General features: G+C 51.7%; 4 protein-coding genes and 1 non-coding gene across 5 annotated transcripts; 3 read left to right on the top strand and 2 right to left on the bottom strand.

The window, feature by feature from the left end:
• Window positions 1–1,684: 1,684 nt before the first annotated feature.
• BO82DRAFT_371555 (putative membrane bound cation transporter) lies at window positions 1,685–4,087 on the bottom strand (the record flags this gene model as incomplete). The annotated part of the gene is made up of 5 exons (XM_025637278.1): window positions 1,685–1,908; window positions 1,962–3,135; window positions 3,196–3,273; window positions 3,325–3,396; window positions 3,446–4,087. 5 exons carry the CDS (start codon window positions 4,085–4,087, stop codon window positions 1,685–1,687), a joined length of 2,190 nt encoding a protein of 729 aa, XP_025495852.1.
• Window positions 4,088–7,305: 3,218 nt separating this feature from the next.
• BO82DRAFT_302115 (uncharacterized protein) lies at window positions 7,306–10,800 on the top strand (the record flags this gene model as incomplete). The annotated part of the gene is made up of 7 exons (XM_025632107.1): window positions 7,306–7,355; window positions 7,419–7,520; window positions 7,576–7,860; window positions 7,917–9,567; window positions 9,621–9,710; window positions 9,779–10,590; window positions 10,655–10,800. 7 exons carry the CDS (start codon window positions 7,306–7,308, stop codon window positions 10,755–10,757), a joined length of 3,093 nt encoding a protein of 1,030 aa, XP_025495853.1. The 3' UTR covers window positions 10,758–10,800.
• A 162-nt stretch (window positions 10,801–10,962) lies between these two features.
• BO82DRAFT_t51 lies at window positions 10,963–11,034 on the top strand. The gene has a single exon. It is a non-coding gene; the product is annotated as a tRNA-Arg (tRNA).
• Window positions 11,035–11,350: 316 nt separating this feature from the next.
• Window positions 11,351–12,981, bottom strand: BO82DRAFT_165214 (glycoside hydrolase family 28 protein). Its single transcript, XM_025630293.1, has 2 exons — window positions 12,463–12,981; window positions 11,351–12,411 (listed from the first exon to the last, which is right to left on the bottom strand). The coding sequence occupies exons 1-2, from the start codon at window positions 12,691–12,693 to the stop codon at window positions 11,533–11,535; spliced, it is 1,110 nt and encodes a 369-aa protein (XP_025495854.1). The 5' UTR covers window positions 12,694–12,981; the 3' UTR covers window positions 11,351–11,532.
• Window positions 12,982–14,066: 1,085 nt separating this feature from the next.
• On the top strand, window positions 14,067–15,578 carry BO82DRAFT_274335 (feruloyl esterase B precursor; the record flags this gene model as incomplete). The annotated part of the gene is made up of 2 exons (XM_025631089.1): window positions 14,067–14,945; window positions 14,979–15,578. The coding sequence occupies 2 exons, from the start codon at window positions 14,067–14,069 to the stop codon at window positions 15,576–15,578; spliced, it is 1,479 nt and encodes a 492-aa protein (XP_025495855.1).
• Between the last annotated feature and the right edge of the window lie 109 nt (window positions 15,579–15,687).

Consider the following 15,687-nt stretch of genomic DNA (forward strand, 5'->3'; position numbering starts at 1 on the left):
GAGAAAGTGCCAACCCATAGTCCGGTTTCATTGTTGATTGTAGATCTGAAGTTGTGACAATGCAGAGGATTTAGGCAGATACGTAACACAAGCGCCCCTGATGGGTGTGGGACCCGATGGGCAAGCAGTTGGCCTCATGATAATAATGCTGGAATGCAATGGAATTCTGCTCTTGATGCCATAAGGCCAGCTCGACAGCTTTCTTTCTTGGGGAAGGATGATGAGGAGAAATTGCGGGGCAAGTTTTCGTTTATCCCTGTAGGGAGAAGAGATGGAGGGGCAAAGGCAGCCTTAACCTTGTCAGGCACATAGCTAGGGACAAGTCGATCATGGAATGATGGGTGTCTTCCTGAAATTCTTGAAAAGTCAACTGAGCAACAGACATGACGACAATCGATTGGATTGCAGTCTTCAACTCGTATGAGCTACCAGTCGGGGCAGAGCTGTCAATATCCGGACTAATGAACAGAGGGCGACTGGGGAAATGAATGACTTGTCCAAGCGATGCCGCAGCAATTCGTCTCCTTTTTCGGTTCTTGGCGCCACATTGGGGGCTGGTGTGAGAACCATCCAATCAAAAGTGGCCTGCTGCTGCATCAGCCACAAAGGACCCCCGCTGTTTATTCACTGGCGAATGAACACGCAACTGAATCAACTGAATCAACTGAATCAACTGAATCCGCCCGCGGTGTCCGGTGAACACTGGCAGACAGAACCCTTCCTCGGCTTGGCGGGTCCTTGGCCTTCCAGAAATTACTAAACTAAGCTGTGGGCCATGGTTGAGTGCCGCCCTCCAAAAGACGTCCATGCTAATTTGGGATCCTGGCAACTGGAAAAGAAGTCCAGTTGCAGTTGCACGCTTTCTACTCATCCAGAATTAAGATCTACATTACTTATCAGCAGCTCATGGCAGCATCGCACAGAGGAAATCTTCTCCTCCTGGGAGACCGGATAAATTCAAAGAGAGGGAAGAAATTATCATCCTATCTGTAACAGTAGTCTCTGAGCGAGCAATCCGTACGCCGTGCCAAGACTTTACTCGGAGCCCCTGAGCGATTCGCCACGTGTGCCTCAATGAGTGGCTGTGTCTCCGCGGCGAAAGGCACCGCTCAGCCACAGCCCGGGCAGTCCCAAGCGCCTTTCCTCTTTCAATCTTCCGTTCGCCGAGGGGCTACGGATCCGTTCGGAGCATCTCACTACGGGCTAGGGCCCTTCTGCTGGATGGAACATAGTGAGTGCACTTTCAGATAACCAATACACCTATAACACAGGATTTTCAGATGTCCTGCCTCGGAGAGAATTCGAGAAAATCGATTGATCCAAAATACCAGTCATATAGCGGAGTAACTCTGCCAAGTAGGACACCCAGGCAACAATATTTACAGTCTCGACCATAAGTCATATGCCACAAAACTCCTCGAATCCTGGTTAATCCATTCCTCCGCTCAAATTCAAATTCCACCTCAATCCAAATAGAAACTAATCATAAATTCCATTTGCCGAAGATTGGAGTCCACAGTCTGCATCTGACACAATGTCCAGACGTGTCAGGCTCATGATACTGACGGCTTCTGCCGTCAATATCAATATTAAGAACGATTATGCGCTGCCGGCGAAGTTGCTGGATTCTCCACTTCCGGGGTAAAAGAAGGCAGCGACACTACAAGTCTCGTTAGAACTGTGTTCAATAGAATATGGCGGGGAAGACCAATACAACATACCCAATAATAACATAGGCTGCGATGAGCAGAGACCCCTCCAAGTAGTTACTTCTGCCGTCCAGGACAAGAAAGTTCACGACGAAGGCCGTCACGAAGAGGGATATGGTCTCGAATAAAGTAAAGTACAAAGACATGTCTTTGTCCATGCACCACCCGAGGATAACCACCAAGGGAGTGACGAAGATAGCTGCTGAAGGTCAGCTCAGGTTCTAGAAAGCCCAAGAGTCGAATAGTACATACCAATTTGGATACTGCTACCAACCGACACACCAATAGCAAGATCCATCTTGTTCTTAGTAGCCACACTCACGGCCGTCACGTGTTCGGCGGCGTTACCGACAATAGGCAGGATGATCAGACCGATGAAAGCCTCGCTGACAGACGAGCTTTGAATCATGTTGGGGATGGCATCAACCAAGAATTCTGCACAGACTGCAACAAGTGCTGTTGAGACGAGGAGCATGACCACCGCGGAGGTGCGAGACATATCTGGCTCGGGGTGTTCAGGAGTGTCTTCGACAGTGGCCGCGCTGACCACAGTAGGCATGCGAGATGCTCCACGAGCAAACTGTACAGCACTTCCCACGGGTGGGGGACGATTGGAGAAAGAAGGAAGCGAGTGTGTACGGCGGAGTCCAGATGCACTGGTGAGATTCGTTGGTTGTGCAATGCCCGGAGCGGTAGAGAACACTGTGTTGGAGAGCAATGAGGGAATGGTAGGCCTAAATGGCGATCGCCTCTTAGGCACTTCGGGGATTTCCTCGACGGGAATTTGTAAATCGCCATGATCAACAGCAGGTTCCGATTGATAAGACTTCATGGGTGGCCGTCCGTTCATAGCTGTGTTGGTGGCGCCCTCGGCGTTTTCTGTACGCTTCTCCCGCTTTTTCCTCTCCTGCTTCTTGGCCTTTTTCTCCTGCTTCGAGGCCTTCGGGGCAGCTCCGAAGTCCCGCGACTGCGGTTCGTAGTCTCTCGAGTGTGGCTCGTGATCCGCATCGTAGCGAGTATCGTCGCCAAAATCAATAACAAAAGACCCCGAACCCTCTGCATGGCTAGTGGTACTGTTCAAGTCGCCAGAGCCGTGGGCCTCATCAATGACCGCCGACGATGGCAATTCCACCAGCGACTTCTTACGGAACGATTGCGGAGATACTGTTCCACGTGAGCTCGTGCTTGATTTTCGGTGGCGTCTGTGTTTCATGGCCCTCTTGATTCGTTTGGCGGTAGACCAGGACGTTGTGGTGTCAACCGACTCGTCGGAAGAACTGCTTGAATCTGACGAGCTGTTCATAAACTCGGCCAGCACACCTGGGTGGGATTCTTCGTCGATGATTTGCTGAGGGGTACTGGCGTACAGATAGGCATGCGACTTAAGCTGGAAAACGATGTACAAGGCGTACACAAGAAGCAACACCTGTTATTTGAGACAATTAGTGTTTGATGCACTTCACATCGTAATACTGAAAGAGCTTACCACACTAGTTCCTCGGCTAACTTTGAGGGTGTATTTGTCGGCATTCGAGCTATCTGACCAAGAAGCATGGAAGGCCGTCTGATGACTGTGTTAGTTCTGCACCCTCAGACGTGTCAAGTCATCACTCACAGGTAATAACAAGCTCATGACGCTCAAGCTAAGAAGACAAGCACTCATTTGAGTGACCGTACTGTTGTAGATCTAGATAACTTCAGTGCACAACTCAGAAGCACAAACGAGAATTGCTTACCTGTTCCTGGAAACGCAAGCCTCCCAACAGAAAGGCCATACCCAGAATCAACAGTAAATTTGCCAGAATGGATCCCAAGAGGGATGCTTGCACAATTCGAATCTCATTCTTGACAAGTGCAATGATGAAAATGATCAACTCCACTGCATTTCCAAAAGTGACATTGATCAGTGCACCGACGGTATCACCTAGGCGGCTGGCAACACACTCAGTGGCGTGACTAAGGAGACCAGCCAAGGGAATGACAGCGATCGCGTTCATGGCGAAGATCAAGCCCGAGTTCAACCCGGCCGCCTGGACGGCGATACCGGCGGGCACGAAGATGAGCAGCACATTGACCCAACTGTGGCAAAGAGCCGTCTTGGTGTGGCTGCTAAAGCGGACCATGCCATCCTTCATGCGAGTAAAGACTCCGGGCTTGGTGGTCTCGTTTGTATTCTTTTCTGACTCCGGGCTAGCCGGGTCACGTATAGCTTCCTTCACTTGCCCATCTTGAGCCACTGCCTCGTCGGAGGCTTGGTCTGCCTGGGTGGAAGCTTGAGTTTGGCGAGTTGACGCGTGAGCTTTCGCCCACGAGTGAATCCGGTCTGTGGAATCAAGAAGATTATCAGTTGGTTTCTCAAAAAGAACAGCAATAATCATGCACCAAGAAAGCCACCAAAGTTTGGCGCGCGTGCAATGTTGAAACCAGGTGAAGGAAGGGGTATCAGAAGGTGACTGAGGCACTTACGCATGTATTTCAGAACCAGAAGCAGGAATAATCAAGGGGGAAGGCAAAGTAGCCTGAGGCGTATCGCAGAGATGATATGAGAAGAAACGGAACAAGAGAAAGATAACTGTGTCGAACGCACAGGAAGAAGCAAGCCAAGCTTCAAGTGGATTTATAGGAAGTTGGAGAGGGCAAGAGAGACAGCGAAATGAGGACAATATAAGGACGAGCGGCCGGCCGGGGCCCTTGGCGGGAGCGGCAAGCCAATGATGCTGGCCAAGCCCCAGCATGATCATCCTGCACTTAACCATGAAGGGGAGGAAGCCATGGGCCCGTCTGCTTGCCCCGTTTTGCGTCCTGTTACAGTACATGAGTAAGTTGTTGTTATCTACGGAGTATCGTGTTATCAATCATCCACCCTCATTCTTTTTCCTCTTCTTCTTTTTCTTTCATCTTCCTCCCCCCCCCTCTTCCCTCTTCCCCCTGCACCCTATCAGCTTGTCCCTTCCAAGGCCTGCCAAGGGCAGCTACACCGTGCTGAGGTCATCGGCTTATCTCCGACATGAGGACTCGGATCCCGCCCTTCTGCCGGTATTTTCATTTATTTTTTATCTCTGGAGACTCGGCAATGGGTTGAGTCGCAAAACACAGCAACAGTTGACGAGGGATGGTGATTGATTACCCTACTGTATCCACTCCACCGTGGTGTGGGGCATGAGGGCTGTTAATCTGGGTTCCCGTCGATCGAATTCGTATGGTTCCCTTCTGCAGCCCGTCGACCTGGTATCCATTCTAGGGCCTGGCGTCTGTCTACCTTAGTACAATTACCTACCGTACGGAGTACAAGCGAAGAAATAACTTCCTTCCTTCGTTGGTAGGTGAAGATGCCAATTAGTTCATACTTGACCTTGCTCAATTGGTCTGCACCCTGCAAGGGGATGGACGAACACCCCCCAGGACCATGTCAGAATGCTGGACCCAGAACATGGAAACCTCCCAATTTTGTGATCAGATTGCGACTACGGAAAACCTGCCCCCGAGGCAACGCCTCACTACTGGAAGGGTAAATCACCTAGGGCTATCGATCTATCTTCCCGGCACATTGCCGTCTACGGAGTATAGAGCACTGTATTATAACCTAACCAATTTCTCGGCGCAGCAATAAGAGTGAGACACATCCATGATTATCACCGAAGCGGATGGCCAATTTTACCTACCCTACATACAGGTATTTACAATACCTATCAGATCGATAAAAGACCGCCTTGCCTTTAGACTAGGACTAGTACGCAACATTCGTGGACAGCAATCTGGGAATACGGAGCTACCCATTGGTTGACTACCTGCAAGATGTTAGCCTCGTCCCCAGTCGGAGGGATTCCTCCGAAGTCCGACGTACCTGTATTGTCACTCGTATCATACCCAATCATACAACATCATCATCCGGGACGGGCATGCTTGGGTCGTTGCCACGGCTGGCAACAGCTTTGGGTAACGCGTCACATGGCCGATGGTCAGAAGAAGGTAAGATGTGTGCAAACAGAGAGCGCGTCATCCATCGCCGTTAGGCTACGTTTACAGTTTGGTGGTCGGTCTGACATTCCTTTCTTTAGCTTTGACTTCTTTTCAACCCAGCTACGCCTCGGTTGAGTTCTCTATGACTCAAGTAAAGTCCCATCGTCAACGCTATCCCCGCCTGGTAGGGCTCCGAGCCTCCGACCCCTGCGTCACAGACTCAGCCACATATTTGAGGCCCACCATCGCCTCCACCAGCACTCCGCAACCAACGCCTACATTGTGGCTGAGGAGAATAACTTCCCGGGTACCACGATACATGCTGAGATGACATGATGGCCACGGTGGATATCACGACCGTGCCAAGGCGTGGCAGATACAGCCAGGTGCTAGAGCATTCCATGTTGCAAAGTCAACTAGTCGCGCGATTCGTTGGCTCCTCGTGCTTGGAGGACTGGACCACCCGACACTGGCGCCAGCTGTCCTGAATGAGGTCATTTGTAGGACTCATGTACAGTACTGTACAGTACTTTCGACCTGATTCAGTCTACCACATTCGATGCGGTCTCGTTTGACAGGTCTTGGCCAGTGAGCGGGGTAGATTAGTACTCGTAAACATGCCAATGCGGGGATGATGTCCAAAGCTCCGTGGCGCCGCGTAAGGCAGTCCAAAACGCGATGATGGTGGGATGTCTGCTCGCTATCAACACCAGCACTGGTCAGTCACACCCAGTTCTGCAACCACACCTTGGAAATACCTCAGGTTGACCGGCTAGGAGAGCGCTCCTTTGTGTCGATGCACTATGAGGGAATTATCATTGTTGCTCAACAGTTGCTCAACAGGTTTGGATGCTGTCGTTTACCGGAAGGGGGAAATGCGTATGAGAGAAAACCGTCACCTGAGTTGTGTCGCAGGCAGACAAGTCATTCCTGACTCATCTTGACTGACTGACTTACAAGATGCATAAGTTATGCGTCTAGTCAGGTGATCGTAATTCAGAGCAGCGGGTAAAACAATAGCCCGCCTGGATACAATTCAGAATGCTTGTCCTTCTCCCTGCCGACTCTGATAGCCATGGAATTGCTGGGTCGATCTTCGAAGGCCTGCAAAAACCTTAAAACTTTTCTCCATAGGACAGTATTATCAGCTTGGACAGACGGGAAAGGGTCGGGACAAAGTCAGCTTCAATTGACAACCATACTAACTATAATCTTCCACCCAATAAATTCCTTCGTCAACAATCAATATGCACCAGCTGTGATCAGCTCAAGTTCATTATCAAAACGCCCGGTATGACTGAGACTGCTACCAAGCTGCACTATGTATATCACTCGATCCCAATACAGTGTCTTAATGATCGTCCACATTCGAAAACTAGTGAAGAAAAGAAAACTTTCGAATCGGCATTTAGCTCGGCAGGCGCCATGGAATTCAGGCACGGAAACCCGAACCGGATGCGGCCCCGGACGTCGGCGATACGATCAACAACGCTAGTTGAGATCACGAGAGGATGAATCTTCCATCCTTTCTTCTCTCGAGCATCTTTCAAAGTCCACCCATAGATCTTACTTAGATTTTCGATCAGTCAGTCCACTTGCCCCAGCAACAGATAGCCCGAGAGACAGTTGACATACCATGGCTCCTCCTCGGAGCTCTGGTGGATCCAGACTGTCCAAGGTGCTCAGGTATGACATTCCGCACTCCATGACTTAATCTGCAGCTAGCAGGAGCTGAGATTCCCTTCACAGCACACTCAATCCAAGGACTTGGATGCGACGCCTGGACCTGGATACTCGATCCTCTCTCATGATGCTGAAAGGTGCTTTGCCACCGACCATTGTCATTGCAATGTGGGCGAATCTAGTACCAATACATATCAAAGCAGTTGACTGAAGCCCGCGATAGTTATCAGAGCAGCTCAATTGCGGACATCACCCTGACTATCGGCTACCTATCTGCGTTGATCTCCGTCCTGTCGCAGGCTCTCATGCCCCGCGCGAAATTCATGAAGATCATGTTCTTCGATCTCTTGTCCACCTGCGTATCCGCATCGCTCTGTTGTCTAGCAATATTCTGTGCTGTAAAGGCAAGAGAGCACAACACCCCGAAAGACGCAAGCGAGAGTGTCCGCACTGGCTTCAGCAGCGATGCTTGCGCCGTATCGGCCATATGGCTTATATTCATGATCTGGTAATTGCGCTGCCTCGATTGCGATACTGACAGGCAACGCTGACAGTTCTCTGTAGGGGCGCGAATACAATTCGTGCCTGGAAACCGATGGAGCTACAGGATCCTATGGTGGCGTTCTCAATCTTCTGCTCTGTGACCATCACCCGAGCCGGGACATTCGTGACACTATCTGACGGGTTGAGCTTTGTCAGCCGATTGTTGAAGGGGTTTATGCTGGGGTTTGCGATTGCCATCGGTGTCTCTCTCTTTATATTACCGATCACGAGCCGAGGACATGTTTTCGAGGACATCAAGGGCTACGTCGCGCAGATTGATGCCGTGCTCCGAGCTCATATCGAATTCGTAGGGGAGAGTCCAGATATGTGGACTGGCAATCAGAGTCTTCTCAGTCGAACCCGGACTGCTCGGAGTGTGGCTGAAGCAGGGAATAATGGGGTTTCGAATTTGGAAGCAAAGAAGAAAGCTCTCGGCGCGGCAGTAACAAAGTTGAATGCCTTGCATGGGAAGTTGCAGTCGGATATGTTTTATTCGAAGGATGAGATCGCCTGGGGAAAGCTATCGGCTGATGATCTGAGTAGTATTGGTGGTCTGCTACGAAGCCTTCTGCTGCCTCTGTCGGGAATGGCAATGCTTCCTGACATCCTCGAGATGGTTGTGAAAAATGAAGGGACCCGCAACAACAGTGTCGGATCGTGTGAGAATGGCGAAGAGGCACCAACGAAGCAAGCTGAGCTGCAGAAAGTTGCCGAGACACTTCATAAGAGATTGGTGGAGTCTGCTCACCTAGTAAAAATCGGCTTGCAATATGTTCTGTTGAGATTGGAACTCAAGAAGAGGAAGCACCTTGAGAGATTGTATCAGGAAAAAGATGAGGAGGCAACAGGCGAGATGCCTAATCCGTTGCAGCAGGGCTTCACAGCACTACTACAGCGAGAGATCAACAAGTATTATTCCCGACGCAAAGACCTCGCAAGGACACTGGCCTCTCTTGAGGCATTTTCATTGTCCGAAAATGCCGACTATGCCTCATCGAACAACGACCAGAGAGCCGTCGCAGCTGATCCTGATGTGAAACAGGAATTCTTCATGATTCTGTACATGGGCCACTTGCAAGACAACATTCTGAAGGCGACACTCGACCTGGTCAAATTCGCAGACAATAAGATTGACGATGGCACGATGAAACGCAACCGACTCATTTTTCCGAAACAGAAGACTATTTTGCAGTGGTTGTCTCCTGATTCTGAACAAAAGGAATCAGGAGAAGGCTCTGGCCGACGACAGTCTTCCCACGTCAATCCCTCCGCCGTCTATGAAGAGCGCGAAGCAGAGACATTTCCAGACCCTGAACACCTGCCACCTGCCAATTTCTTCGAGAAAGGAAGCATAGTGCTGCGCGTTATATCGAAAGTCATCAAGTCTGAGCAGAGCATTTTCGGCTTCCGCGTGGCAGCAGCGGCATTTTGCGTCGGTATCCTAGCCTTCCTGCGGCAGACCCAGGACTTCTTCATCCACCAAAGATGTATCTGGGCCATGATTGTCATTGTTATCGGTATGAACCCAACGAGTGGGCAGACTATGTTCGGCTTTGTGGCTCGAATTGCTGGAACGGTCGTGTCGATGGTCTTGAGCTTGATCGTGTGGTACATAGTGGATGGAAAGACTGCAGGAGTCATAGTGTTTCTTTACATTGGAAACATATTCGAAGTAAGTCTGTGAGGGGAAAATTCCAAATTATTCACCGCTGACCCTCCTGGCAGTACTACTTCTACATCAAGGTTCCTCAGTACTTCGGCGCAACTGTAATTGCCATAGTGACATTCAACGTCATCGTGGGATACGAGTTACAAGTCCGCCCCCCTTCTCTGCATTCTTTACAATCAATTCTCAGGTCTAACTGGATTTCAATGTTCTCTAGGTCCGCAAACTCGGAGTCGAAGTCGCCACCTCGAACGGCCAGCCCTATTACCCCATCTACATCTTCGGCCCCTACAAACTCGCCGCAGTCGCCGCCGGCTGCGCCATCTCCTTCTTCTGGGTGATCTTCCCGTACCCAATCACCGCCAAATCGACCCTCCGCAAAGCCCTCGGACGGGGCCTCTTCGTCCTCGCCAAATTCTACAGCTGCATGCACACGACAATCGAGCTCTGGCTCAACGGCGAGCTCGGCAGCCTCCACGACGACGTGCGCTCCGCATCCCACCACCTCGACTACACCCGCCACAAAATCTTCAAGGAGGAGATGATCCTCCTCAACAGCCTCCGCATGCACAGCCACTTCAGCAGCTTCGAGCCCCCAATCGGCGGCAAATTCCCCAAGCCGACCTACGACCGCATCATCGGCCAGATCCAGCGCACGCTCACCAGCATGGCGCTGATGGCACACACCACGCAGAACCTGGACGCGTTCTCCGCGGACCCTCCCGGTGGTGGCAATCATCCCCAAAACAAATGGGTCGCGAGACTGGCGTCGATCGCGCTGCAGTCCGCGGGCTTCAAGTCGCACCAGACCACCTCGCTGCTCTGTCATCTATCGGCGTCGATGACGAACGCGCAGCCGCTGCCGCCGTATCTCTCGACGGGCGACTCTTTCCCGCTGGTGAGGGAGCTGCAGCGCATCGATGGCGAGTTGCTGAGCATCCGCCATGTCGAGGATCCGGCGTTTTCGGCGTTCGTATGTCTGGAGGTGCTGCGGTCGGTGGTCAGCTTTACTCTGGACGATTTGTTACGGTATGTTCCTTGTAAGGTGAAATTAAGGGATTGATACAGAGATTTGCTAACACAGTATGTCCAGTGATGTGAGAAGTCTCGTCGGAGAACTGAGCTTCGACTTCCATGTGCGCCACGCGCAGGATAATGCTGAATCGCAGCGCTTGATGTCAGAAGTCGATGCTTGAACTGACTGACAGGTGTATCTGCTTTGGGATTCGTACATAGTGCTGCATTAACGTATATATCAATATAAATAATTGTATATTCACGGTTATAACGAGTTTCGGTACGCAGATGACCTCGGCTGCATTTAGATCCACTTGTCGGTTCGCTTCTCTCACAGTAATAATGGGTCATAGTAGCCCTTGTTGCAAAATATTTCATCAGCAAGGCCTGCTGGCCCAATGGTAAGGCGCTTGACTACGAATCAAGAGATTGCAGGTTCGAGCCCTGCGTAGGTCATTTCTTTTTGCTTTTTTTCATCCACCTTTGCGGTATGTACATACGTGTGCGGGTCTCGTCACGAGGACTCGTCGCCAACGAACGAAGTCATGCATCATGTCATATCTTTTTATTCGTACGAAAACTATCATACTTGCGGATCTCCAGACAATAATCAAGAGACTTGGTCGGGAATTAGGACGGGTCCGTCGGTATCTTGGGAGACTTGCTCTACCTCTTGACCTGGGGCATGATAGGCTTGTAGCAAAGCAAATCTGGAGCCTACTCGCTACTGCTTGTCTGCCGAACTGTATGATAGTCAACCACCAATAGGTCTTAGGACTCTGGATAAGGTCCCAAGGTGCGATCGAAGCAAGGGTTTAGCTTTCTTGGCTATGAAGAACAAATATTATACATTCGAAGTATACAGAAATGAAAGCCGGGCTTCTTGATCTGGTTTTGTGCCGCAACCTGATGAGCGAAAGAAGAAGCGACGCGGACACCTGCCACAGTCTACCTCTAGCAAGAAGCGCCCGAGGGAACGTTCTCGCAGTCGGAGCTGGTCTCACCACCGGTGATGTCAACCCCGGACCAGGTCCAGTCGGAGCAGCTGCCGTCACCGCAGAGGATGTATACCTGGACAGCGTCATCCTCGATCGAGCCGGTGATGCCATCAACGGTCACGTCGGTGATGGGGACACCGGTGGAGGGGGTACCAGTAGGGCTGCCGTTCTCGTAGTCCTGCTCGATGACGATACCGTAGTCGGTGATGCCGGAGAGCTGGATGTTGGAGTAGGTAACCTCGCTAACATCACCGGTGTCGCCGTAGATGGTCTTGATGCGAACGCCGTTGGCCGAGTCCGTGACGGTCGAGTCCGAGATGGTCACGTTCTTGACGGTGTTGTCATCACGGCCACCAACGGAGCCGATGGACAGACCGTGGCCACCAGAGCAGGTACCGCCGGTGAAGAGGATGTTCTCGCCGGAGTTGATGGCGATGCAGTCGTCCTGGTTCTTGACGGTAGCACCGCTGATGTACACGCCAGTACTCTCGCTGATGTCGAATCCATCGGTGTTGTGGCCACCGTTGTCGTCACCGTCGGAGTTGTCGATGGTGATGTCGGTCAGGTAGACATTGGTCGCCTGCACACTGATCGCCTGCACCGGAGTGTTCTTGATCTGCAGACCCTTGATGGTCGAATCCTCGACATCGTGGACGTACATGAACTTGGGCTTGGTCTTGCCACCGTTGGTGCCCTCGCTGTCCCACCAGCGGGAGCCATCACCGTCGATGACAGCACCATCAGACTGGGTGATAGTGAGCTGCTTGCCGCCGAAACGGATAAGAGGACCATCCCACTCCTCGTAGCCGAAGCTGGTGGTACCCTCAAAAGTGATCTGATATCGTCAGTTGGGCCTGGACCTAGGGGATGTTGTAAGAAGACTTACGGTAGCACCGTCAGCGGCGTCAGACAGGTCAAGGGTCTCTCCGGCGGGCACTTCGATGTTGCTGAGGACGACGTTGGAGCACGAAGAGATGCTCTCGCTAGCCTCGCTGGCAGACGTGAAAGTGCAGGTAGAAGAGGACTTCTTCACAAGGTCGGACACGCGAGAAGCAGTAGGGGCGGCCGAGACGACGGAGCCGACAGCGGCCAGGCCGAGAAGCTGGAAGGAGTGCATGATGGATTCTGGTCAACAGAAACCGTGATAAAGAGAGAATCAAGGAAGGAATGAGTGTCTGATCAACAGATTCAAAGGAGAGAACGTGGTTGTTGAGACGATCAGAGTAAGAAAAGAAGTAAAGCTTTTATACCGTGAAGGCAGCGTCTGGGTCCAGGTGCTCGATAACAGGTCCCACCCGATATCAATCTCGAACGGCTATCGGGCGCTCCACGGACTTCCTCGAATCCACGCTGTTTCACCATACCCGTTCGTTGGCTCGGCAGTCGGCGTCTCAACGTCTCAGAGAATCACAATCAATGATGATCGTCGTCATCGAGTCTCAAACTGAATAGCTCGGGTACAAGGGTGGGCCCTGACTGCCGATCCCATGCCGCACTGCTTCGGCAAATTCGCGGTTCAAATGCAGTGAAAACATCCGATGTCCGAGCCAGTGGGCTTGGCAACTTGCTTAGCAAGTCTTAGTCTTGTGTGACGAGTCTTGTTTTGCTGGGCATGGCATGATACGAAACGAAGCTTCCATCAGTCGTGGCGGCACGGCGCATCGTCATTGCTCAGCGGGCCAACAACCCTGAGGCGGAACGGTCGGAAAGACTCTGCTTCTTGCCTCAAGAGGCTCGTCTCGAGTACAATGAGTACGTAGGCCTGGTCAGAGTGAGCGGCGTGAGCTGCCCCTGCATACTGCCAAGAATCATCTCCGACTTCTTGGCTCATATCAAACGATATTAAGGGCATTCCTTCCGCTCCAGAAGCGGCTAAGCCACTCGCCGGAAAATGTGCGCCGGCTTTTCTGGCGACAACTGAATCCAGGAAGATTCTTCCACGAATCTAAAACGTCGCTCTGTCTTAGTGAAAGGCTTACGCGGAGAGGCCTGAGGGTTGCCGATCTCGTCTTTATGCTTCGGATGGCCCGGAGTCGAACCCCTTTGTTCAACTTCACAATCTTATATGCGGCGATTTTTCTATTTTGGTGCTTTAACGCTGGAAGTATTGCCAACGTTGGTGAGCATTGATTGATATCCTCTTTCTTCATCACACAGGGCTTGAATGCTGTAGATGAGGGAACGGTGGCCGCAGTGAGACTGCCTTTTCGCTTTGTCGCACCTGCCAAAACAAGTCGAAATCCGCAACATGTCATGGGGGTGAGAAGTGTCAGGTGGTGATGCTGATCACAATCATCTATCGCTATCACTATCAACGAGTTTCCAGTATCTGTAGTCATGAAGTGGTTTAGTTTCATCCTATTCCTCTTGGCCATCAAGGTCATTTTGTTCACTTCACTCACAGCAGCTGATTGCTCGCCCCGCCAGATTCATCAACCCTCTATCCCGGGTATTGAGGTGGTAGCGTCCATGGTCTTCCCTGTGTTTGACATGGAGATTGACGGACTTCAAGTCAATCCGATCAAGCATCGTCGAGTCAGCGCGACCTTCTGCAATGTCAGCCTGACTTACACCCACCCCGGCTGGGATGATTCGATCAACATCAAGGTGTGGCTGCCTCTCTCGGGTTGGAACAAGCGCCTGCAGGGCATCGGCGGCGATGATTTCGCGGGAACCCGCGGTGACGGTGCTACGGCCTTGGCAGTGGCAGGGGGATATGCAGCAGTCAGCTCCGACTTGGGGCATAATGCATTCGCCCTGTCGGCACGAGAATGGGCGCTCGATGACGAGTCGGGGCATGTGAACGTGGCCCGGCTGCTGGATTTCTCCTCCGTTGCTTTGTCCGAGATGGCTATTCTGGGGAAGGATATTGTCCAACAATTCTACGGTGAGGTGCCGAGGTGTTCCTACTGGAACGGATGCGCTGGGGGCGGTCGCCAGGGGATGATGCTCGCGCAGAGGTTTCCCGATGCTTTTGACGGAATTCTAGCTGGCTCTCCATCTCTCAGCTGGGCGCATTCTATGCCTGCGAGCTATTGGTCCAACTTCGCGATGCGTGTGCTGAACACCTATCCATCCCCCTGTGTGATGAACGCTATTGCTGCGGAGGTCATTAAAGCCTGCGACGACCGCGATGGAGTCGTCGATGGAATCATTACCGAGCCAAAGCTTTGTGACTTCAATGTGCTTTTCCTGGTCGGCAAGCATGTTGATTGCGGTGACGGAGTCGACGTTGAGATTACGCTTGACGTGGTCACCTTGGCCCAGAAGATGTGGCAAGGCATGCGCGATCAGTATGGTGTGCCTTTATGGCATGGCTTTTCACGGGGCTCGTTATGGCATGGCACCGAGTGCTCCTCATCAGAAGCGGTCCACAATCATAGTTGTAGCCCGACACTCTAGCGCGTCATGATTGACTGGCTGTCGCTGTTCCTCGCGCAGGATCCAGATCTAGATTCATATCAGTTGAAGGTGACATATCCAGAGTTCATAGGCTTATTTCGTCTCTCGGTGGCCGGGTTTCAGTCCATAATCAGCGCCGACTCTCCTGACCTCCACGAGTTCAAGAAACACGGTGGTAAGATCATTCACTGGCATGGGCTGAACGACGAAAAAATAGCCCCGGGTGGGTCCAAGGCCTACTATGCAGCTGTGGCAGAGCGTGATCCTGCGGCCATGGACTTTTATCGGTATTTCGAGGCTCCGGGGGTCGGTCACTGTGGCTCGGGCCCGGGCCCTGCTCCTTCGGCCTTGATGGCTGCATTGACAACATGGGTGGAAATGGGAATCGCCCCGGATAGTCTTCCGGCTGTATCAGAAGATGGGAGTCTCTCGAGGATTGTGTGTCCATACCCATTGGTAGTCACCTACCTGGGAGGAGATCCGGATAAGCCCGAGGCTTTTGGCTGTTGGGGATCAATGGGAGTACCGAGTGGTGAGACGAGCTGGCCTTTGTATGGTGAATTGAGTTGGTACGATGTTGAGACAGTCGTTTGGGAATAGAACGTGGATCAAATATAATGGGTTGTAGGTAGACTTAGGCTTTTAGGGGGTAGGTACTGTGGTGTGAGAAGAATGTAGCAGCCTAGCTATGGAATTGAATTGAATCCAC

Source organism: Aspergillus uvarum, assembly GCF_003184745.1.
Source record: "Aspergillus uvarum CBS 121591 unplaced genomic scaffold BO82scaffold_6, whole genome shotgun sequence".
Taxonomy (NCBI): domain Eukaryota; kingdom Fungi; phylum Ascomycota; class Eurotiomycetes; order Eurotiales; family Aspergillaceae; genus Aspergillus; species Aspergillus uvarum.

Coding starts and splice junctions, on each gene's coding strand:
- BO82DRAFT_165214 (XM_025630293.1), bottom strand. CDS start 12,693: ATGCACTCCTTCCAGCTTCTCGGCCTGGCCGCTGTCGGCTCCGTCGTC. Junction 12,412..12,462: donor ACGCCGCTGACGGTGCTACC/GTAAGTCTTCTT, acceptor TGACGATATCAG/ATCACTTTTGAGGGTACCAC.